At 42.3% G+C, this 24,893-nt stretch overlaps 2 protein-coding genes across 6 annotated transcripts in view; one reads left to right on the top strand and one right to left on the bottom strand.

Moving 5' to 3' along the window:
- Positions 1-24,893, top strand: part of TANC1 (tetratricopeptide repeat, ankyrin repeat and coiled-coil containing 1) — a 139,862-nt gene that overhangs the window by 110,035 nt on the left and 4,934 nt on the right. For all 3 annotated transcript variants that reach the window (XM_081005397.1, XM_081005396.1, XM_081005398.1), the window contains 13 exons: positions 7,753-7,984; positions 9,145-9,311; positions 10,383-10,990; positions 13,606-13,714; positions 14,267-14,389; positions 15,195-15,431; positions 15,821-16,003; positions 18,207-18,285; positions 20,792-20,925; positions 21,461-21,584; positions 21,849-22,024; positions 23,676-23,808; positions 24,565-24,656. In XM_081005397.1, coding sequence (XP_080861523.1) covers positions 7,753-7,984; positions 9,145-9,311; positions 10,383-10,990; positions 13,606-13,714; positions 14,267-14,389; positions 15,195-15,431; positions 15,821-16,003; positions 18,207-18,285; positions 20,792-20,925; positions 21,461-21,584; positions 21,849-22,024; positions 23,676-23,808; positions 24,565-24,656 — 2,397 coding nt within the window. The remainder of the gene's footprint in view (positions 1-7,752; positions 7,985-9,144; positions 9,312-10,382; positions 10,991-13,605; positions 13,715-14,266; positions 14,390-15,194; positions 15,432-15,820; positions 16,004-18,206; positions 18,286-20,791; positions 20,926-21,460; positions 21,585-21,848; positions 22,025-23,675; positions 23,809-24,564; positions 24,657-24,893) is intronic.
- Positions 15,276-24,893, bottom strand: part of WDSUB1 (WD repeat, sterile alpha motif and U-box domain containing 1) — a 44,958-nt gene continuing 35,340 nt past the window's right edge. The window contains exon 13 of one of the 3 annotated variants that reach the window (XM_081008019.1): positions 15,276-15,412. The gene's annotated coding sequence lies outside the window, so the exon portion shown is untranslated. Of the gene's footprint in view, positions 15,413-18,135; positions 18,270-20,114; positions 20,370-24,893 lie in introns of those variants that run through there. The other 2 variants (XM_081008016.1, XM_081008017.1) reach the window with 2 other exon arrangements.

Below are 24,893 nucleotides of genomic sequence, written 5' to 3' on the forward strand. Positions count from 1 at the left end.
GGTTCCCTCTTCAGCTGCTGAGTCTCTCCCAACCTGTGTGAGCCCTTTCACTTCCCTTCCTTCCGATGGCAGTTCCCTGACATCCACCTCCCCTCCAGGGCCCCCTTCATCCCCTCTCGCCCCCTCCTCTACGGGCGGTGAGGAGGCAAAACCCCGGAATGAACTTCCTTCATCTTCCGATGTCCCGAACACTTCTCTCCACCTGTTGCGGTTCCTGGTCTCGAAGTACTCCTCCTCCTCAGAGTCCATCTCCCCTTCCCCTTCCGATTCCGAGAATCCTTCCAACTCCTCCTCCTCATCGGTGGTCCCAAAGTATTCCCTCCGGAACCTCTCCACAGGCTGAGGTTTCCTTGGGAACCTTTGATGGAACGTTTCTATCAATACCTCGTCATTGATATCTTCTGCCATTACCCAAGTGTTTTCTGACTCCGGTTCTCCTTCCCACGCTACCAAATACTCCACCTGATCCCCCTTCCATCTGGCGTCGAGGATTTCTGCCACATGGCTGCTGCATTCCCTTTCTTCTATGACCGGTCCCCGAGTGGCCATCCCTTCTCGTCCCCCCTCATACGGTGACAGTAACGACCTGTGAAATACTGGGTGCAGTTTCATGTGGTTGGGTAACCGGAGCCTGAAAGCCACTGGGTTGACCTGTTGAATGACCTCAAAGGGACCCAATCTCCTGGGTCTTAATTTCTTACAACCTCCTTTGAACGGCAACCCTTGGGTTGACAGCCACACCCTATCTCCCACCCTTATGGTTTCACCTTCCCTTCGGTTCTTGTCTGCCTGCCTCTTGTATTCTTCCTTCGCCCTTTCTAAGTTGAGTTGGAGCTGACGATGGATTGCTTCCATTTCTTCTACAAAATGCTCGGCTGCCGGGACACCCCATCTCTCCCCTTCTCCCCCTGGGAAAGCCCTGGGATGACACCCATAATTAGCCAAGAAGGGGCTCATCCCTGTGGACACATTCTCGGCATTGTTGTAGGCAAATTCCGCCAGCGCCAACTTTTCTACCCAGTCATTCTCTCTGTCATTGACATAACACCTCAGGTATTGCTGGAGGACCCCGTTTGCTCTTTCCGCCTGCCCGTTGGTTTCAGGGTGCCGGGCAGTCGAAAAGTTGACCTCCACCTGCAGTAAGCTCATGAGCTTCCTCCAGAACCTGGAAGTAAATTGTTTTCCTCGGTCTGAGACCACCCTCAATGGCACCCCGTGCAACCTAAAAATGTGTTCTACAAATAACTTCGCTGTCTCTTCCGCCGTGACTGCATGCGAGCAGGCTACAAAGTGGCACATCTTTGTTAGTAGGTCTACCACCACCATGATGGCTGTTTTCCCCTTGGACTTCGGCAGATCAGTCATAAAATCTATCGACACTGCCTCCCAAGGTCGTTCTGGGGTTGGTAAGGGTTCTAATAGCCCCGCCGGTGCCCGCCTCTCCCCTTTGGCTCGCTGGCATTGCTCACACCCTCTTACATACTCCCGTACATCTTCCCTCACCTTAGGCCACCAAAATTCCCTGGTGACCAACCACATGGTTTTGTGTTGTCCAAAATGCCCCGCCGTGGGGCTGTCGTGCAACTGCTTGAGTACCCTCCCCCTTAAGTCTCCTTCAGGGATATACAGTGCCCCTTTGTAATACAAAGCTCCATTTCTTTCCTCGAAACCCCCTGGTTCCTCTCCCTCACCCCTAAGACCTCTGAGCTTATTCTGGGCGTATTCATCATTCTCTGTTTCCTCTACCAGTTCTCTTTGTCCCACCAATGCCGCCCCACACACCCAGCGGTCCTCTGGAATGACATGTCTCTCTTCGGGTGCTCCCTCCTCCTCCAAATATTCAGGTTTGCGTGAGAGAGCGTCCGCCCTAATGTTCTCTGGGCCTGGCACGTAACAAATCTCAAAGTTAAATTTGGAGAACTCCTGGGCCCATCTCACTTGCCGTTGGTTGAGCACTCGTGCCGTCCTCCAATACTCTAGGTTCTTGTGGTCAGTGCACACTTGCACCTTATGTTGTGCGCCAATTAGCAGGTGCCTCCATCTCCGGAACGCCTCATGAATGGCTAGTAGTTCTCGGTCATACACCGTGTAGTTCCTCTCGGATTTGTTCAGCTTTCGCGAAAAAAAGGCACACGGTCTCCACTCTGACTCCTCCTTCCCTGGCTGCAGAAGCACCGCCCCAATCGCTCTGTCTGATGCGTCAGTTTCCACTCTCATCGGTTTTTGTAAATCCACATGCAGGAGTTGTTGTTCCGAGGCGAAGGCCCTTTTTAGTTCCTCAAATGCTCGCTCCGCCTCCTCAGTCCAAACGAACTTCTTCTTACTGCTGAGACAGTCCGTAATGGGCGCCGTCAGGTGGGCAAAGTTTCGGATGAACTTACGATAGAAGTTCCCAAATCCTAGGAACCTCTGCACATCCTTCCTTGTTTTGGGTGTTTTCCATTCCAGCACCGCCTGGACCTTGCCGGGATCCATGGCCAATCCCTTGTCTGACAGGCGATACCCCAGGAATTCCACCTCCTTGGTATGAAACTGACACTTCTCCAGTTTCACCCACAGCTGGTTGGCTTGCAGCCTGCTCAACACTTCTCTGACGTCTCTCACATGCTGCTCCTCATTCTCAGAATACACCAACACGTCGTCTAAGAAGGCCACACAATTCTTGTAAAGCAAAGGCCCCAGGACGTGGTTCATAAACGATTGAAAGCACGCGGAGCCTCCTTGTAGGCCGAAGGGCATAACTAAATATTCAAATGCCCCCAAAGGGGTGAACATGGTGGTTTTCCATTCATCCCCCTTCCTTATTCGTATCAGGTTGTACGCCCCCCTTAGGTCCAGTTTAGTAAAAATCTTTCCCTTCCTGACCCTTGTCAAAATGTCGTCAATCCTGGGCATAGGGAAAGCCACTGGTTCTGACACTGCATTTAAGGCCCTGAAGTCACACACAAGCCTCGGCTTGTTCGTGTTTTTTTTATCCACAAAAAACACTGGGCTGCCCCCCACCGCCCTGGACTCTCTGATGAACCCTCTCTTCAGGTTCTTGTCAATGAACTCTCTTAGCTCCTGCATCTCTCTGTCTGACATGGCGTACAGCTTGCCTACAGGGAGCTGTGCCCCAGGGAGTAAATTGATTTGACAGTCAAAGGGTCTATGCGGGGGTAATTGGTCAGCTTCCCTTTCGCTGAAGACGTCGCGGAGATCTGCGTATTGTCGTGGTACCTTCACGTTCTCCGTTACTTCAGTCCCTGCTAGGGTGGCTTGGGCCCCTGCCAAACCCTTTCCCTCTTTGCAGTGTTCTAAGCAATGTGCTGAACCAAAAGAAACCACTCTCTGATGCCAGCCCACCAGCGGATCATGTAACGCTAGCCAGCTCATCCCCAATATAATGGGAGCTCCTCCCAAGGTGGCCACATTAAACGCTATCAGTTCGGTGTGCCTTGCCACCTTCATTATCATTGGGACGGTCTGCAAGCTGACTTCTCCTCCCAACAGCTCCCTGCCATCGATCGTGGTCACCTGCAGGGGGTTGCTTAAAGGGATCGTCTGTATCTGGTGTTCAGCTGCAAACTCTTTGCTCATGAAATTGCAGGAGCTGCCTGAGTCCAACAGCGCCTTTATCTTTAGAGGGTGTCCGTTTGGCAGCTCTAGCGCCACTTCTATCACTAGGGCGGGTTTAGGAGGTTCTGGCGTGGGCACTTTCACTGCTCTTTGGCCTGACTGCTGTGCCCCGACGGTGGCAGCCAGGCGTTGGCTTTTACTTGCTTCGGTATTTCTTCCTCTCTTCCCTCCACAGCTCCTACCATCCCTTGCCATTCCTTCCTCTGGGGGCAGACTCTGGCAAAGTGACCTGGCTGTTGGCAGAGATAGCATTTCCGGGCGCCTTTTCCCTCCTTCTTTCCCCCCTCACTGGGCTTTGAAACTGCGCGCGCGCGCGCTGTTCCGATTTCCATCGGCTCTGCCGGCGGGAAAGTTGGCTCTGGAATGTCTGGAATGCGGAACTCCTTCCAACGTTCCCCCTTCCCTTCCCGCCTCTCCAATGCTCTCGCCTCCTGGCGCGCTCCTATGGTCAGCGCTGAATTGGTCAGCTGGTCCATAGACTCCGCCCTGGGCGCCCGGGAAAGTTCGTCTTTCACAGCCGAAGAAAGCCCTTCTTCAAAAAGCATTTGAATGGGTTCCGCCGATAGATCCCACCCCAATTTATGGATCAACATGGTGAATTCAGTCCAGTACTCACGGACAGATCGGCTCCCCTGTTTGCAAGCCATTAACTGTCTGCGGACCACTCCCTGTTCAATATCGCTGGAAAACATCAGATCCATGGCGCGAAAGAACTTCATCGTGTCCTTTAGGACGTCACTATTCGCTGCCATCAGGGGTCTAACCCAGTCTCTCGCCCCCTTTTCAAGATGCCCAATCACGAAAGCCACTCTTGATTCCTCGTCAGGGAATTCATCAAACTGCAGATTGAGGGCATATTGCATCTCTGTCCGAAAGCCATGATAGTCTTTGGGCTCCCCCCCAAACTTCTGCACCAATCCTGGTACCTTTCTGACGAGCTGGGTGTCTTTCCCCTTTTTGTCTGCATCCTGAGCCCTCCTCTCCTCAAGCCTCGCCGTCTGCAGCGCTAGCTGGACCTCCAACACCCGGTACCTTTCTTCCAGGCTTGGACCCGCTCCAGCTCCTGCTTCTCCGGTTCCGGCTGGGTTGCTCATGATGCCTTCTCCTGCACAAGCTGCTCACGAAGACTGTCGGAATGCTGTGATGGGACGATGAGCTGCTTGTGTGTAAAATCCTAGTCCCTCAGAGTTTGGTCAAGTTTGCAAACCTCTGTCTGTAACGGAGCCCCTTAAACATGGCTCCGTCAGTCGCTGGCAGATTCCGACAGTGGTTGCTTTCGGAATCGCTTCCAACATAAAAGCTCCTTAACGGAAACACGTCTTCTGGACTCTCTGCGTGACAGTTTCCGGCGAGGAGTGGGTGTCCCTACAGGAGGTCCTGAAACCTCCCCACTGTTTTCGCTGGAAGTGTCTCTGAGCCATCCCTCCAGCTCCCTTTCCCTCAGCCCAGCTCCTCTCCCCCTACTGGTTCCCTCTTCAGCTGCTGAGTCTCTCCCAACCTGTGTGAGCCCTTTCACTTCCCTTCCTTCCGATGGCAGTTCCCTGACACACTGTGTAAGCAGCCAGGCTTCTGTGCCACTAATTTCTTTTTCTCAGCTTTTAATAAATGGTACAGTTCACTTCAGTGATCTACACATTGCCAGTGAGGAGGTACTCATTGCATCATCTGTGGTGATTTCTTTCTGTTTGCCACTTTTTATTTCCCTTTTTTATCCCGATTGCATAAGGGCAAAGATGCAGTTTTACTTGAGTTTTGAGAATATTTTTTCCCCTGTCCGACTTTGGCAGATGGCGATCTCTAATTCCAAAGGAAATGACTGCCCCCATCAGCTCGTTTATTTAACGTACCTTCCTGCAGCGCATGTATCAAGGAGGAGGGAGTGGGATCAAACATTTGATCTAGGCAGCTTACAGTGTTTTCGTCACTGATGTATCTAACGGTTATATAAGCTGGAATTACCAGCAAATTGCACTAGGGACATTCTAATGCATTTATTTTTGCAGGAAGGATTGTGAAAGAAGGCAAGCTTTGCCGAGTGTTGTAAATAGCAGAGGATTTGCTTTGGTATTGAAGTATTACTTGGTACAGTCTTTATGTAAGAACTGTCCTAATATTGTTGTCGTCATCAAAGCAGTTATTATTTTTAGAAAATGATAGAATAAAGATGTATTAAGTCAGCGCTAACCACTTTAAGATTATGCATCCTTACTGAATATTAAGCTGCACAGAGCTTGATGGTGCATACTTCTGCATATGCTCAGAGTTTGCCAAAATTAAGCCTGATGTCCCATTCATCAGTGCACTTAACTTTTACAAGAGGAGGAACATGATAGTTATCTCTAGTGCATTATAAAATAAAATACAGATCTGTAACTTGTCAACATTCCAGATCTACAACTCATAGTTGGATTATACCATATAGCCAGACAGTCTGGGAATCTGCTAGAAAGAAAGAAAAGGAGCAAGGGGGGACAAATTCTGGTTTGGTGTTGTTGTTTTTTAAATTAAAGAAATATATATTTTAGAAGAGCAAGCAGCACTGTTGTAGCATCCTGTGTTTAACAAATGGACTTGAACTTTCTGGTTTTGTTGCCATGTTGGCTGGAATCCTTTCTGTTGAGGCCAGTACAGTGGTACCTCAGGTTACATACGCTTCAGGTTACAGACTCTGGTAACCCAGAAATATTACCTCGGGTTAAGAACTTTGCTTCAGGATGAGAACAGAAATCGTGCAGCGGTGGCGCAGCGGCAGCAGGAGGCCCCATTAGCTAAAGTGGTGCTTCAGGTTAAGAACAGTTTCAGGTTAAGAACAGACCTCCAGAACGAATTAAGTTCTTAACCCGAGGTACCACATTGGTCTGCCTTGGAACTGCTGGGTCTTCTAAGGTCTTTAGCATTGTGTTTGTCAAAGGACAGTCACCAGTTTTGGCCATATGCAGCAATCTTTGCATATGGCAGAGTGATATGGTTATTGATGAGGGAGGAATATATTTATGTGAATTACATGATTTGTACATCTGTGTTTACCTATTTCCAGAATTCGTTGTTTGGTGCTGGGAGATATATTTGGGAAGGTATAATATACCTTGTAAGGATAGAGAGGTTCTCTGTAAACTATGGTTTGCATATCAGAAGCTACAAAGGGAACATACTCTCCTTTTGCTTCTCTCTCTCTTTCTCCAGTAGAGAAATTCTCCAGAATTTTTCCAATTCTTCCCTTCTCCATTTTGAAGTTTTCATTACGTCTTCACCAGTGTCAGCCCTGACTGACACAACTGAGTCTTAGCATCTCCTGAGTTTTGTGCTCTAGTACAGGTGTGAGGAGGGGACGCGGGTGGCGCTATGGGTTAATCCACAGAGCCTAGGACTTGCCGATCAGAAGGCCGGTGGTTTGAATCCCCGCGACGGGGTGAGCTCCCATTGCTCGGTCCCAGCTCCTGCCAACCTAGCAGTTCGAAAGCACGTCAAAGTGCAAGTAAATAAATAGGTACTGCTCTGGTGGGAAGGTAAAGGGTGTTTCCGTGCACTGCTCTGGTTCACCAGAAGCAGCTTAGTCATGCTGGCCACATGACCCGGAAGCTGTACGCCGGCTCCCTCGGCTAATAAAGCGAGATGAGCGCCGCAACAACAGAGTCAGCCATGACTGGACCTAATGGTCAGGGGTCCCTGATACCTTGCATGTGTGAGGAACCTGGTGCCTTCCAGATGTTGTTGGACTCCCAGCTTCCATCAGCCCAGTTCGGCATGGTCATTGGTCAGGAATGATGGGAATTGCAGTCTCTCTCTCTCTCTCTCTCTCTCTCTCTCTCTCTCTCTCTCTCTATCCACCAATGAGCTCAAGGTGGCTTATATAGTTTCCCTCCTTCCCATCTTATCCTCACAACAACCCTGTGAGGTTAGGGTGAGAGTGAGTGACTGGCCCAAGGTCACCCAGTGATCTTCATGGAGAAGTGGGAATTTGAACCCTGGTCTCCTGGGTTCTAGTCCAACACTCTAACCACTATGCCACACAGATGTTACCCATATCTGCTCTAAATCTACAATGATTCAATAGATCCCATTATTTTTACTCATGTAACTGGAAGCATCTACTATAAATACTAAACATTTCTTTCTTTTTTCTTTTTGAAAAAGGTTGTTGCCTATCACTACTGTCAAGCTGACAACACTTATACATGCCTTGTCCCAGAATTTGTGCATAGTATCGCTGCTCTTCTTTGCCGGTCCCATCAGTTAACAGCATACAGAGAACTTTTGATAAGGGAACCACATCTACAAAGTATGCTTAGCCTTAGGTCCTGCGTTCAAGATCCAGTAGCAGCATTTAGAAGAGGAGTGCTGGAACCACTTGCAAATCTTAGGAAAGGTAGGCCAAAAATAAAATTCCTCTACAGTGACTTCAATTACAAGACAAGGTTTGTGTTTTTGATGTGCCTAGGAGTAGTTACCGTATTTTTCACTCTATAAGACGCACCAGACCACAAGATACACCTAGTTTTTGGGGGAGGAAAACAAGAAAAAATATATTCTGAATCTCAGAAGCCAGAACAGCAAGAGGGATTGCTGCACAGTGAAAGCAGCAATCCCTCTTGCTGTTCTGGCTTCTGTGATAGCTGCACAGCCTGCATTCGCTCCATAAGATGCACACACATTTCCCCTTACTTTTTAGGAGGGAAAAAGTGAGTCTTATGGAGCAAAAAATACGGTAGCTTGCAGACCAGTGTGTGTTTTGCCATTTTGTTTTAAATAAGGTATCAAAGCCATCCAAGAAAATAAAATATTGCAAACTAGTGTTAATCCAACTGTATTTTATATGTCTGATGAAAAGTACACTTAGAAAAAGCTAAGATATTGAAGTAGTTTCCTTAAATAAATAATGAACTGCTCCATTTTTAAAAAGTAAAATAAAAATTATTAGGTTATAATCGTACACATTTACTGATATACTTACAAGTCATCTGTAGTGCATTCTATAATATGATATATTAATTATTCATGAAGCAATGTGAATCCATTTGCAAAAATGGAACTTTTAATGGAAGCTGTGATGGCAAATGTTGTTTGCTCAGTAACAACATAAACAGCTCTACACAAGCTGTGACTTCAGCAGTGTAGCATCTATTTAGAAATAATGAACTGCAGTTGCTATCCATGCATTTCAGAATACTTATTAGGTGAAACTAGACATTTGGTAGCAATTATGGGTCTGGAAACCTGGACTTAAACCTTCCCGCTGCATAATTTTTTATACAATCAGATTGTTCACTATTTTCCTGCTTTTGTTGTTAGTCTTCATTATTATCCTTATTTTTCTTAGGATAATACAGGGGTCATTATTAATACCATTATTAGCAATATTGTATTTAGTCATCTTTTCACAAAAAGTTATCCAAAGCAAATTACAAAGTGAAAGGTTATGTTTATCTATTCAATTCCTGTAAACCACTTTATAAATTCAAAGTGGGGCTGTGTGTGTGTGTGTGTGTAATGTATACTTCATTAGGATTTCATCGTCTTGCCTTTCAGAACAGAAAATTCCAGAAGAGGAATATATCATTTTGATAGATGGCCTAAATGAGGCTGAATTTCATAAACCTGATTATGGGGACACGGTTTCTTCATTCATCACAAATATTATTTCTAAATTTCCTCCCTGGCTAAAACTGATTGTGACTGTAAGAACGAACTTCCAGGTAATGTTTTGAAAATGTATAGCTGCAAACGTTGTTCTGAAATAATGCTACATTGAGGAGAAAGTCTCAAGGAGTTGTTTATGCTTTAATTTTAATTGGAAAGAATAGTCTGGAGAATGTGCTGTGGCTTAGACAGGTGCAGGGGTACCAGCCTGAATAAAACATTTTGTTGGGGTGGGGGCAGGTAAGTAGTAGTAATCTGAGGCTCCTCTGAAGACCTGCAGCAGCTCTACTATATGTGTGGTGTAAAAGTGCACAGCCGCAACAGGAAACTCTTTTAAACCACTGTCAGCCAACACAACTTGGTGTCAAGATCCGCCAGGCCCAGACTGAAGGCAGCATTTCAGTCTCTACACTACTTCCCAGCTCTGGCAAAAGGAGGGAACAAAACAGAGAGTATCCAGAGCAGTTCATCTTATGCTCTTTGTCCCCTATAAAAGCCGCCAGGTCAGACTTATTTACTTGTGTGAATAACAAAAGGGCTCTGCTGCTATTTCCCTGTTTGTCCTGCCCCTCTCTTTTTTAATCTGTGGGTGGTCGGACACTTGACCAACATTTTAGAAAACGTTTTGCCGCGTCTGGACGAATTCAGTAATGACCATAAAGTCCTTCTAAGTGGAAGTCTATTACTTCAGAGCACAGGGAGGGGACTGTATGGTTGAATGTTGCATATTACAAATATTATCTGCACATAGAAAACCAGATGTCAGGGAGGAAAGCTCTCGGCCTCCTGGTGTACTAATTTTATATGTAGAGGGGATTTGTTGTACACACACACACACACACACACACACACACACACACGAAGCATTCAGCTGGGCAATTCCACCCCTTACCCCAGGTTATAATCTGAAACAAAACTCTCCAGAAGCAGTTTTACTACCTTTATCTAGACCAAATAGTTACGTTGTTCATTCTGTAAATACCTATCTATACCAAGGTTTCATTCATGCTGGCTCTTAGTCCAGCTTGATCCACCTTTAATATGATGTTCCTGCAAACTCAAATTTCATCTGTACACCTATGGCATTTGTACTGTAAAGTGCTTCTCTCTGTTCTTTTATAATACAGGAAATAATCAGCTCATATCCTTTCTTTACAATCTCCCTGGATGATTTCCCTGAAAATAAAGAAATACAGGCTGATCTGAATGCGTACATTCAGTATAGGATCGGTGCCAGCCAGGATATTGTAAACAATATATCTCTGAATGGAAAAGCTGATGCAGCTATAATTGGGAAAGTGAGCAACCATCTGATCATGAGGAGCATGGGATCCTATCTCTACTTGAAATTGACCCTGGATCTCTTTCAGAAGGGTCACCTAGTGATCAAAAGTGCAAGCTACAAGGTAGTTCCGGTCTCGCTCTCTGAGCTCTATTTGCTTCAGTGCAACATGAAGTTCATGACGAACTCATCATTTGAAAGGGCTCTGCCGGTGCTGAATGTGGCTCTAGCATCACTTCACCCAATGACAGATGACCAGATTTTCCAGGCCATCAATGCTGGCCAGATATATGGTGAACAGGACTGGGAAGAGTTCCATCAGAGGATGGAGTCCCTTTCAGGCTTTTTGATAAAAAGACGAGACAAAACACGAATGTTCTGCCATCCATCCTTCAGGGAGTGGCTGGTCTGGAGAGCAGAGGGTGAAAACACGGACTTCTTGTGTGAACCAAGGTAAATGGAAGCTGTATATATTATATTGTGGGTGCTAATAATTGCTGATGGTTTTTGTTTCTTTTATTGTGCTACATGAGGAAGATGGTACTGATACCGGACATGTCATTGCTAAGGGAAAAATGCTGTTAGAGCCAAGGTTTTTCATTTTGTTTAGCACTGAAGCATAAGTTTTACAATAAAATCAGAAATGAGACTGCATATCTAAAAAGTGGAATTTACTACTTTCAGTAACATTTGGGCTAAGCATTTCATTACTTTAGTAGGAGAGTACACTATGGAGGAATGTGACTTTTTATTTATCTGCTATGAAGCTTCTTTATAATTCTGCAGGCGCAACCTTACGAATTAACTATCCAGCCCTGGAAACTCTTTACATTCTTATTCCTCCCTATTTGACAACAAATCCTTCTCAGGCTTATAGAGATTATGGGCACTGTTAGAGACATGATAACGTGGTAGGTGGAACCCATAGGGAATCTATTATGTTCTTAAATTTCAGATTGTTTGTTCAACAGTAACTTGTGTCTTTTATCCTGCCCCACTAATCATTTGGGAATCCTATAAGTAGAAATGGGAGTGGCCCTATAATGGGATTATTGCTGTTTACACTGACATTCATATAATTTAAAAAGAGATTCAGCATCTGAGGCTTAAGGAATCGTGCAGTTTGACATTCTAAAATTAGAACCAGTTCAACATTTAATCAAGGGAGAGGAATACGTTGGCTGCTGGAAACATGCTTTCATCAGCTGTAGTGCTTGGCTATTGTGCTAGGCTAAGATGTCAACTGCATGCAGGAGCTGGTTAAAACCAGTGGAGTATGGGAAGAATGAGATCCAGTTTTAGGGGGGACCACTAATGGAAAACCAGTCAGCTAGAGAATAATTTGACTGATTTGATGCACTCAGTCGGTCTTTGGACTTTTGTAGTCTGACTGACACAACACACTTGAGCAACTTTTGAAACACAGGCTGGTTTCAAGAGGAATTTGTAATGTGGCTTGGGGAGGTGGTTATTGGTCAATGGAAAACCATGAAAGTTTCGTTGAGTGGATGAAAGCACTTAACAGGCTTTTTATGTGGTTGTTCTTCATTGAGTGTCATCACACTTAGTTGTTCATTTTGTATTGTTTTTACACATGTCAACAGTTTTTTTTTTGTACTGTATTTAAAACTATTTTAGATGTTTTCATTCTATGCCTGTAAGCCACCAAGATACATGTACATCCATTAATTTACTGGGTTGGATTCAACATCACACACACTTTTACCAAAAAATAAAAATGGCTTTATTGCATTTTTAATGCATATGTTTTTAAATATCTGTAAGCAATTATGTATTTTATGGATTTGTAAATCGCTTTGAGCCTATTTTATTTTTTTGTAGAAAGCGATAAATAATGAAAAGCTCTTCAATGTTGCGGTAAGGTTCAATTCGTGTAATAATATCCCTGTTGAAAGAACCAAAGATACATAATAGTTGTGCTGGATAGATTTATTTTGGCTACCTACAATTATATCATGTAATTTTTAGTATTAATAATTTCTCCAGTGCTCTTTAGTGTACAAAGTATTATAACGTGCACTGTTTTTAATTTACACTTTCAAACATGCAGAAAAACATAGTACAGTGGTACCTCAGGTTAAGAACTTAATTCGTTCCAGAGGTCCGTTCTTAACCTGAGGTACCACTTTAGCTAATGGGGCCTCCTGCTTCCATTGCGCTGCCACCACGCAATTTCTGTTCTCATCCTGAAGCAAAGTTCTTAACCCAAGGTACTCTTTCTGGGTTAGTGGAGTCTGTAACCTGAAGCATCTGTAACCCGAGGTACCACTATACATTAAAAAGCATTAGAAGCTGACCTTTTTTCTAGTTACCGTGATAACATAAGATAATTATTTTATACAGTGGTACTTCAGTGCTTCAGGTTACAGACTCCACTAACTCAGAAATAGTACATCGGGTTAAGAACTTTGCTTCAGAATGAGAACAGAAATTGCACGGCGGCAGCGGGAGGCCCCATTAGCTAAAGTGGTACCTCAGGTTAAGAACAGTTTCAGGTTAAGAACGGACCTCCAGAACGAATTAAGTTCTTAACCTGAGGTACCACTGTGTTTGTTTGTGATGGTGATGCGTTCATTATTGACTTTAAAAGAAATGGGAAGACTGCTGTACAGAAAAAGAAGCATCTGAACACATTATTTGCCCACTGTTTCAGAATAACGTACGGAAGTGTCACTGTGGTTTTGCAAAATCTTGCACTCTTACCATATAAATCACCACCCGTACTCCATTATAATGAAAACCAGAAACTCTGTGTCTGTGACCTTGGTTGACCTTACCAGACACTAGTTTACATTTCTCATGACTTGGTTTGATTTAAACATAATAGGAACAGCACACACTTTTCCACAAAAAGGATTGGTCATGTCTGAGAATGAGATATTGCAAATATCTTCTGTCTTCCTTAGTTCAACATATTTTGATATTTAGATTTTGGGGCAAGAGAATGAAATCTGTCACGTTAGGTATTCAGAGGACAAAAAGGTGACATAACATTGATTAGTACAATTTAAAATCCTCTCTGTGTGGCTTTCTGCTTCTTTGATTAGGAATGGGCATGCACTCCTGGCTTTCATGTTCTCAAGGCAGGAAGGAAAGCTTAACCGTCAGCAAACAATGGAGCTTGGGCATCACATTCTGAAAGCACATATATTCAAGGTAAAACCTTTATTTTATTTTATTTTGCCTTCTGGTATGTGTTCAGTTTGTCTCTTTTTGTGCCATAATATCATTATGTCCTCTTGTTTTTGTCCCCATCCAGAAACTTTAGAAAATGGAAAGTTAAACTTTGCTTTGGAAAACGTTCACAATGTGCATAAATGTTATTTTCACAGCAGTTATTAATATCTTGTTTTAAAGCTTTTTAAGTAACCCAGAACTAATCTCCTGTCACATGACACTGTATTTAGAGTTTAATACCTAGCCACTCTCAAAATATTCATTGCCCAGTAGGTAGAACTATGTATGGAGGAAGGCTGCACACTTTCCTAGTATTTTTGAGCTGCTGCAGGAAGTTTGTAAGGGACATTTCAAATCTTGGGCAGATGTAAATACACAGCTGTCAGGGGTATTTCTACGCAAGCAAAGGTCTGAGGATTTTCATTTTTCAAAGAAAAAAAGCTATCACAATTTTCAGTGTGCAAATAGTACTATTATTTTGAAAATCTGTTTGCTTCCTCTTTTTTCATCTCTATTTGTTGTATCTTCTAGGGGCTCAGCAAAAAGACTGGAATTTCTTCCAGCCACCTTCAAGCCTTGTGGATTGGCTATAGCACTGATGGTTTGTCAGCAGCTCTTGCATCCTTGAGAAATCTTTATACACCCAATGTAAAGGTAATAAAACTAAGTATCAGCTATACTTCACTTTTTCACTGTGGTAGTTCTAAACTTAAGAGAAAGCAGTTCCACACTGTTACAGGCTGTGGGCAAGTGGGGTTTTATATGCTGGCATCAGGAACTAACTTTCCTCTAAGGACAACAGCATGTCAGTTCCAGAACAAGGAAGAAAGGAAAAACAGGAGGCTTGACAGTGACAAGAATGTGTTCCAATGGGGAAATGCTCACTCTCTTTGAATCTCCTGTGTTCTTTCCCTGCTTTGAAAACTTGTCCAATCAAGATTAGCCAAAAGCGCTTTATAGCCATTGAATGTAAGGACTGAAAAACTAGCCAATAACATTCATAAGAAGAGGAGTTTGGATTTGATATCCCGCTTTATCACTACCCGAAGGAATCTCAAAGCGATTTATAAAGCTCATGTCGATTCATGGTGCTGTTAAACTGATCAAAGTTAAAGTCCCCAAACTTTCAAAATTCAATAGTCAGTCTCTGCCACTGTCTCTAAGAAAATCCCAAAACATTTGTTAAGAGTGATTTAAAGAGGGCTGTTGGTATCAGCAAGGGGAGATGCAAATGATTCGTTTTTAAGTCTCTCTTTAATGTGTGAATAGCCACGTGTATTCTCTGTAGAGAGTGAGTATTCATAATTTAGAATGGAGCAAATAGGTTTCTCTATGAAAATTAAGAAACAATCTGACAACATCCGTCCAATCTTGTTACATAATGGAGATGCAAATTGATCCTGTTTCAATCTCTAAACAAGAAGGTGAATTATATTTCCTTTCTTTTAAATCCCTCTAGGTGAGTCGTCTGCTGATTTTGGGTGGTGCAAATGTAAACTACAGGACAGAAGTTCTCAACAATGCTCCAATATTGTGTGTTCAATCTCATCTTGATCATGAAGAAGTGGTCCTCCTTCTGCTCGAATTTGGTGCCACAATTGATGGTGCGTCTGAGAATGGGATGACCCCACTTTGCTGTGCAGCAGCTGCAGGCCACATGCATATAGTTTCACTACTCTGCAAGAAAGGAGCAAAGGTAAGCTTGACAACAGACTCAGTATGGAGCATTTGTGTGCTATAGAGCTGTACAGAAGGATCCAAATAAAGGCTATCGCCTTTCTCTGTGAGGATGCAGCTCAGATACTGAAGCGTGTCCTGGATCAGTTAAACATGAAATTTCCTTGTGCCCTGTGCTTTAATACTCTAGAACACATAACTAAAATACGTTACCTAGGTTTAGTTAAAAAACAAACAAACCAGAATCTGCTTTGATTTTAGGTAATACATAGTTATGCAGAATCACACTAAGTATCACCAAATTATATATAGTAATCTGCCAATTTGGTACTTTGTAAAAAGCTTTGGTGTAACAGCCTGCTTATCATGAATGATATTCTTTTTCTCTCCTTGCGCTTCCCCTTTTAGATCAATCACTTGGATAAAAAGGGACAGTGTGCTTTGGTTCATAGTGCCCTAAGGGGCCATTCTGATATTCTTGAATATCTGCTGAACATGGATTGGAGCACTTCCCAGCAGCAGAATTCACTGACAAAGCGACAGGCACTTCAGCAGGCTCTGACAGCATCTTCAAGCATGGGACATTGTCAGGTAGCTTGCTCCACCTCTCTTCTTGAAAGTGTTTAGAATAATTCAATGGTTTCTACACTGCTATTCCTCAGGGGATATTAAAAAGGTCTACATTTTAAGTGATGGCCTTTTAAACTGTGTGGTGGTGGTGATACTGCTTTTATTTGTTATTATACTGTGTATTTTTGTGTTTTTATATTGTAAACCGCCCTGTGATCTTCGGATGAAATTTAATTAATAAATAACAAAGTCTGTCAGGCTACTACAAGCCCATTTAACATGAGGCAAGTATATGAATAAAGATCAAATTTCACTGCCATCAGGCAGTACTTTTCAAACAAATGAGACATCATGTCTTTTTCTCAAAGAGCTGGGAATAGCTGTATCATGCCACTCAGGAAAATGTCACTTTTATTGGGAAATCAGACAAAATAGCTACCCCCTTACACTATAATACACAAATTATGTGGCACTTGCCATATAATCCAACAGTGCTTTTTTTTTTTTAAGCTAGAGAGCGCTGGAGTTCAGTACCAACACCTCACAGGTGGGTGCCATTGTGGGCTGGCACTCACACCACCCACTTATAGCCTTCAGATACTTCTGAGAAGCCCAAAGTGAACATTTCAAGTCAAAACGGAAGTGTGTGCGAGTCTACACTTTTCTCCAATCTATGACTCCACTTAGCTCCTGGCCACTCCTGGCCATGATACAGGGTGGGGCCAGTCCATAATTCCTTTTCTTCAATCCATCTTTCATGTAGTGGCAACGGGCTTTAAGCTTTCCAGCCAGGCCTCTACCGTTGCACGTGTGCATGTTTGAGTGAGGGCCCTTCTGAGATGCCCATGCCATCCGCCTGAATCTTAAGGGAACGAGGGAGGCGGGGGCACATTTATTTGACCTGCACCAGAACCAGTGGCGACCCCCAAACCAGCTGGGAGACAGCTTGCTGTAGTTTTTAGCACCCCTGCAGGTGGTGATCACGGCTGTTGTCAAACCGGCTGCACCAAGTCACCCAGCGAATTAACTGTAACAATTTCATCGTGAGTTCCGGCACCATTTTTTCTTGAAAAAAACACCGCTTCCCAATCTCTCTTTCCTTTGTTGCTACTAAAAAGATTACTTGTAAGGGGTTAGGAGCTGAATGGTCCCAACTTGCTTGGTGGTGTTTTGCACTCCATGTACTTGAGACAAGATGATACTGTAAGCTTTAGCATACTCTGTACTTGTGCCAAGTGCAGCTCTGTTTAAGATGAAAAATGCTAGTAGGATTTCTGTCTCCACAATGTGGCTATAAAGGATTATATGGCCATAATAGAATACAAGAAGATGGTTTATTCCTTGAAACCACATTTGTACTGTTTTCCATCTGCCTCACAAGACTGCAGCAGCTCTCTTAATGTATTTATTGTTTATGCAATTAATCTTGGCATGCAAACATTAGCCTCCATTATGTTTTACTGTCATTTTTGAAGCGGTTTTGGGGGGGGGGGGGAGTTAAATTCTGCACTATATACTAGTATGAAGGCAGATGGGGATTCCTGTATAAATGGAATATTCCCCCCTTTTTACAATTCAACATTTTAAACATTGCCTCTGTTTTTCTTCATAGAAATGGAGTATGGAAGAAGTATGCATTCATGTTCCTCAGCTTCAGTTGAAGCATTGTAGTTAAAGAAACAATTCTGAGAAGATTCATATGAATTGCCTTGCTTTGTTTGCTTGTACTTTCCTTGATTTACCCAACCACCTTTGGGCCTTGTAACGGCTTGTTAAAATAATTTGCGACAAAAAAAAAATGAAACCGACAGAAACACATTCTTACTCATTTAATCTCTTGTCTTGAGTGAGACAGAAAATTAATTTGTATCCAAAATAGTCTAGTAGTATTGATGCATTCAGAAGATGTGCAAATATACAAGCATTTAGTTATAGTTTGCCATTCCATGGAACCTGGATATTTCCTTGTTAGATCATTGAAGAGAAACTGACTTATACATAACAAAGTGTCTCTCCTATGCCAACTTGTGCTGTTACCTTAAATGCATACAGTTTGACATACCATAAATTTCTTAGCTGAAACTTACTGTGTTTACGAATGTATTGTGCACCACCAACAGAGTGCTAAGGCAAATCAAGTCCATAATTATGTAATTGCTTGTTCTTCCTTGATGGGTTTCTTTTTTTAAATGGTAGCTGATTGATATTTTCCTCCTCTTTGTAGGTGATTCATTTTCTGATGCGGATTGAAAAGGAGCCTAAAATTGACATCAATGAAACAGACACACTGTGGGGAGAAACAGGTATGTGTGTATATGAGAGAGAACTTTTGGTATTCATCAGAAGGGGGTTTCTCAGGGGACACCAGGACACCACCAAGTGGGGTATCTTTATGCTCCTTTTCTTTGGAGGCAGAAATAAAGCCATTTTCAGAGGCTTCTGTATTATCCCTCCCCTTCTGTGACAGTTTACCCTTCGGGCCAAAGCATACAAGAGGGTACAATGAGCTGTATTGGGAAGAGGAGGGAGAAGTGACACGCAAAGACAACCCTTTGTGCAACATTAGATGCCACCCTTTGTATTAATGCATTAGATGCATTAATACAGAACAGACTCCTTTGCATTTTCTCCTTTTGTTGCGCTCTATCTCTGTACCCGTCTACATTCTCTGGTTGTTCTTGTTGGCATATTCCTGTTTTCCCCTCTTGTACTTATAATGCTAGTAGTCCCCTTGTTCTGTGGATTGTTAATGCCTAGCTACACATTTGAGCTGCCATTTCCTTCTGGCAGTTTGGACAGAACGCTTTCCCTCCCAACAGTGGCATTTTGACTGCAGAGATTGCTAGCTGAGGGTTGCACTGAGATCACAATGCCTATAGTTCAGCAGAGCTGCTTAGGATGAATTGTCACGTTGTCAAAAATGGTCTACAAGTCCTGAAAATCTGATAAATTCAAATTTGTGCCTTGCAATCTGGGGACAGATTTTTCAGAAGGCAGCTCTCTGTTTCCCCTCCCCCTTTACATTTTTAAGCATAGACCAGGATTGGAAAGGGACTGCCATTTAGCGGTGCAGCAGATGCTTTGCATGCAAAAACATTCCATATTCAATCCCCGGGGAAGACTCCTTTCTGAAAACCAGAGAGTCCCTGTCAGTCAGTGCAGACAATATGGAGCTAAGAGCCCGTAGAAGGCAGTTTCCTATATTCCTAAACTGTGTGTTTTGGATTTACAGAAATCCTTCACACAGATGTCAATGCACAAAAGACAAAGTGCCTATGGCACAGAATCACATTAGAAGTATCACCTTGTACACAGCAAAATGTATTAGCCACCTTAACATTGTTACACATTTCCAACCATTGTTTGCCCTGTTTTCCAAAATTTCTCTTCCCCAGTTAGCACTTTCCTCAACATCTTTGACAATAGACCGAAGATCTGCCAAAGATCATATTAGTTTTCCTATAGGGTACTAGGCTGGCCTCATATTTTCCATTTTCCATTAGTAGTTTTGCTGTTCATTTAGTGTTTTCCCCCTTTTCTTTTTAAAGTTAGAAGCGGGGGCAAGCTATTGTTGGGTACATTAGACATATCAGAGATGGGCCTTTTCGGAATGGTCAGCATTCCTTAACATAGCTTTCCTGAGGATCTTGTTTGTTTAAGCCCACTGCAGGCTATTCTTCAGTCCTGCTTATTTCCGAATATGGTATACTTGAGACACACTGGCTTTTTGTATCTTAAGTGACCCCAGGAGCTGTGGGTGATAGTGAGATAAGGCACAGGACTGTTTTTTGTTTTTATAACACAGCTATAACCTTCGTGTTATATTCCCAGCAGTTATAAAAAATCTGTTTAAAAACAAAAACAAAACTGTCAGCTTGTTTAGGTCTATATGCTCAACCTAATCCTTAAATTAATGGTGCTACCTTGTGTGTCAGTTGCCATTAAACAAAAATCTTATTTCCTGTGGACCAGCAGATGACTGCCTTTGCTGCCAGGGTTACAGTGAAACGAAGAGATTAGAATTGTAGAATCATAGAATTGTAGAGTTGAAAATGACCCCAAGGGCCATCTAGTTCAACACCCTGCAGTGCAAAAATCTAAACTAAAGCATCCATGACAGATTGTGACCTACATTATTTTTTTAACAGTTGTGAGAGTAGAGAAGAAATTCTCAACCATTGCTGTAACTAGCATTACAGGTTGCAGTTAGGGGGATTTTTGCATATTGCAGCCTTTCCCAGGGACTGGGAACCTCAGGCCCAGGGGTCAGATGTAGTCTTCTGGGACTCTCTTCCTGGCTCTTGAGACTCCCAGTGACCCTGCTTCGTGCTCTCAAGGGTTTGTCTGGCTGGAATGCATCCTTGAACTGATCTTGCTTCTTGTTTGCCTAGGTGGAGAATAGAGAGGGAGTGGGTGGGTTGGTGTATGCACAAAGTAGCCTACTGCGCAAGGGTAAAATTTGCATTCATTGCTCTGGCATGTGGCCTTGGGCGGTGGCAAAAAAAGGATGCTCGATGGTCCTTTGGTCTGATTCAAGAGAGCTATTCTTACATTCTTAAAAGGACGTCTTGCCATTCTTGAGCTGTAGGAAAATTTTGAGTATCCAGTACCATGTCATTTTAATGAATGTTAGTATCTGGGAATACAAAGGGGGGGGGGGGGTTGTACAAGAGGAAACATTTATTGGTTGTTGCACTAACTGCTGATAACTCTCGGGAGGAATGCATAGAATGCTTTTAGCTTAATGTCTTCTCTCAAACTTGTTTTCTCTTTAAATCTGATAAACTAAAACCTTTTATTTCTTTTTAGCTTTGACTGCTGCTGCTGGGAGAGGAAAGCTGGAAGCATGTGAACTATTACTTCAACATGGTGCTCTAGTAATGAGAACTAATAGGAGAGGGATCCCTCCCCTTTTTTGTGCTGTGCGCCAGGGACATTGGCAGGTGGGATGAAACTTTATGATTAAAATGGCCAGTTTCAGCTTAATTTGTTAAATGAAGGACACTTCTCTAACCTGCAGGCCTCCAGATGTTGTGGGATTCAAAGTCCCGTAAGACCCAGACAGCATGGCTGATAGGGATAATAGGAACTGTAGTCCCAACGACAGCTAAAAGACCACATGTTCACCATCTCTGCTTTAGATGGCAACAGACCTTTTTGAACTGTTTTGAAAAGGCTATTAATCCCTAGGACATTTGCTTATGAAAACAGTGGCCCAGTGAGAAGTCTTGTTGATCAAATAAAGATACAGTACTGACTTGAGTGCTGCTCTGTTAAAGCCACACAGATGAATCTAAAAAACCAGGAAGCTATGTGTTTTATGCTCCACAAGCATTCTCCTGCAGTTATTGGGACTTGGGTATGGAGTATGGTCGAAATGTGAATTGCTCTTGTAAGGATCAGGTTACATATTGCCATTATTTATTCTAAGGTTGTGACTTTACAGTACTGTGATGGGAATATACTCATTTTTTTCAGATTGCAAAACTTCTGCTGGAAAAGGGAGCCGATATAAATTTAAGTGACAAGCAAGGCAGGACACCACTCATGGTAGCTTCTTGTGAAGGACATCTGAGCACTGTTGAATTTCTCATCTCCAAAGGTAACGAATGCACTGTTCAATAATTTTTTCTTTTAACTTGCCCTATTCACTTTTCATGCCTTTTAAGATAGATAAGTGAGCCTGACAGCCCAACATTGAAAGTGTCTTGATGCAAGTTTTATGAGTTAATGCTGAAATTACATCATCTCAATAGTATTGAAGAGAAAGTTCAATAATTTTTCACTGTGTTTAATTTTTGGCTTAACATGGGGCATATTTTAAGTCTTCCCCTTCAAAATAACGTATTTTTGGTTTGTGTTTTAGGTGCAGACATTTCATTGCTGGACAAGGAGGGCCTGACAGCACTGAGTTGGGCTTGCCTCAAAGGACACAAGAGTGTGGTCCAGTATTTGGTTGAGAAAGATGCCACAATAGACCAGACAGACAAGAATGGAAGAACCCCCTTGGATTTAGCAGCTTTCTATGGAGACTCGGATATTGTAAGTCAAGTCAAATACTGGGCTTGCTATAAGCTTTCACATTCTGAAACTAAGCCAGAGCACTGAGATCTTGCCAACTAGAATGCTAATTAAGCAAACTAGCTCCCTTTTTCATGCACTTGAGAGCAATACTAGAGATGATTCACCAAGAAAAAACTACTTTTTTTAAAAAATGTAAGAGATACCTAATCCTGGGTACCTGTTCTTCTTCACTGTGTAGAAAGAGTCTGTGGGGGATCATTTTGATTCTAAATAGTTTCTATTAAACAAACATATTCAATGCTTGGTCAAAGTATAAAATCTTTCACAATGGATTTTTTTTAAAACTTATCAAAATCTAGCATAGATGCATATGGCTTTTTCTACTGCCTTACTTTCTTGGTAAATGATGAGGTGCCGGAACTCTTAACTGTGAGTGCCAGCGCAAAATGGCTGCTCAGGGCAGGAGAGTGTGGGGGAGGAAGATGTTGCTCAGTATCACTGAGTACTGTCACAGAAAAACACTGCTTAGTGTTAATAAATTATATTAGTCTGCTGTGACTCGAACAAGATTTGTGAGATGTAAAGGGATGTTTCAGCACTGATAAGTATTAATATATTTTGAAATGTAAGAAATCTTTGGTTTAAGAGTTAAAAGCTCTTATAAATGGATTCTGTCTCAAAGTAGAACAGGATCCATCAGTTGGGCTTACCTTGCACCTTATATAAGCAATAATTTACATTGTAGTCTCACATGTGCTCACTTACAACTTAATGAATAGATTCCCAACGGCCTGCATTTAAATTGCACTAGAATGTAACTTGTTGGGGTAATTAAAATCATAATGTGAAAAATGCTAAACATGTGAGACCCATACTAAGGAAATATTGAATTATCACACCAAGAACCTGTTTCCCACTATATAGTCCCAGCATTACAACTTAAAAAAACCAAAAAAACTTTTAACATAGGAACAGTCTTCAGCCGGCATCTGAAGTTGTACGGTATTAACACTAGGCTATTTTTGGCAGCAAGTGTGTTGCACAGCTGGAATGCTATTGCTCTATATGCGAAAACCAAACCTTGAATCTGGCTTGATAGCAAAGGAATTATCAGTGCATATCTTTAAGAGCTGGAAGTATGTGGCCTTTTGATGTCAAAACTAAAACCTAAGTGGTTGCATTTTGCACTAACTGCAGAAATCTAAGTGGGAAGTTACTAAAGCATGGATCTCTGCAACCAGACTATTTCTATTTAGGAATGGCCACAGCTGGAAATGGGCACTCTGCCACACACAGCACAACTGCCAAGGGGCCAAGCAGGAGCTCCCCCCCCCCCCCATTCTGAAAGGTTCCTTTATAGGTTAACTGTACTAGATTTCCCAGATTTCAGAAACTAACTTGAGCTGTATGAATTTATGCATATCTTTGAAGGTGGTGTTTTCTTACTGTTTTTATTTCAAGAGCTGCACTAAAAGCCTTTAAACATTGATGGTATACGAATGGACATAATCCATTAGGAACGTCTGCATCAGCTGGAAAATAAGAGCAGTTCAAGGGTGTATTATTGCAGTAGAGCTTGTGCAAGAGAAGTTCCTGGTGTGTTGCAGCCACTGCCACAAACACGTTTTTTATTTTTAAATGTAATTTCTCTGTGTTTGATCATTTATAGGTGCAGTATTTGGTAGAGAAGGGTGCAGTGATTGAACATGTTGACAATAGTGGGATGCGCCCATTGGACAGAGCAATTGGATGTCGAAATACATCAGTGGTGGTCACACTGCTTCGAAAAGGAGCCAAATTAGGTTAGTGGAAAATAACTTGTACTGGCCAAATAGAATGGTTTTATTTGGGAAGAAAACAATTGCTGACTCTTTAAAACCACCACATTAAAAATCCCATTGTATCCTAATAATATATAAATTCATTTTAGTGCTAATAAAAATGCCCATCTAAAAACATTGACATTTCCCAGCAAAACTGGTTTTTATTTAAAATTGTAGTAATTTAAGCTTACTTAGAGATGTTGAAATATTAACAGCCATAGTGTAGACAGAATATTTTTCTATTGCACTTGTTTATAGCTCACCTTTCAATATACAAATCCTTCCAAGTTATTAAAAAACAAACAATATGTATTTATTTATTTTCTAAATTTTATGCACTACTTGATTGTTAAAAAACTTAACAGTGGTTTATAAAAATAAGACAATAAAATGATCAGTAAAATTGTTAAAAGCAACTATTTAAAACATTTTAAAAAATTAAAATCCTCAATAAACTAAAAACACAAATCAACCTTCTACATATCGGGTTAGGCTTGTCTAAACAAAAATATTTCTAGCAGGCACCATAAAGAGTATAGTGAAGGCACCTGCCTGGCATCAATAGGCAGGGAGTTCCAAAGTGTAGGTGCTGCCACAATAAATACTGATTTATATTTAAGTGACACTGTTACAGAAGAGAAATTCAGTCCAAATCATTAACTGTCTGGTTGTTCACAGCTAAATTTCATTTGAAGAGTCCAGTATAACATTAAATGTTAACCCTTCTAATTCCAGGAAATGCAGCATGGGCCATGGCTACTTCGAAACCTGATATTTTGATTATCCTACTACAAAAGCTAATTGAAGAAGGAAACATGATGTACAAAGTAAGTGTATCCTTGATTTTGCTTATAACCTTGAGAATTTGAGTTTTTTTATGAACTGTTGCATGATGGCATATACCAGTTCAGGTGCCAAACTACTCTTGCAGCACAGTTCCATGCATGCTTACTTAAATGTAGGGATGGTAATTACTCCTATGTAAGTGTGCTTATGATTGTAATCTTGGGCAAATGATAATCTGTATTTGTAAATCATCCTGAATGTAGGAGAAGGCAGGGTAT

Source organism: Podarcis pityusensis, assembly GCF_964106645.2.
Source record: "Podarcis pityusensis genome assembly, chromosome: 1".
Taxonomy (NCBI): domain Eukaryota; kingdom Metazoa; phylum Chordata; class Lepidosauria; order Squamata; family Lacertidae; genus Podarcis; species Podarcis pityusensis.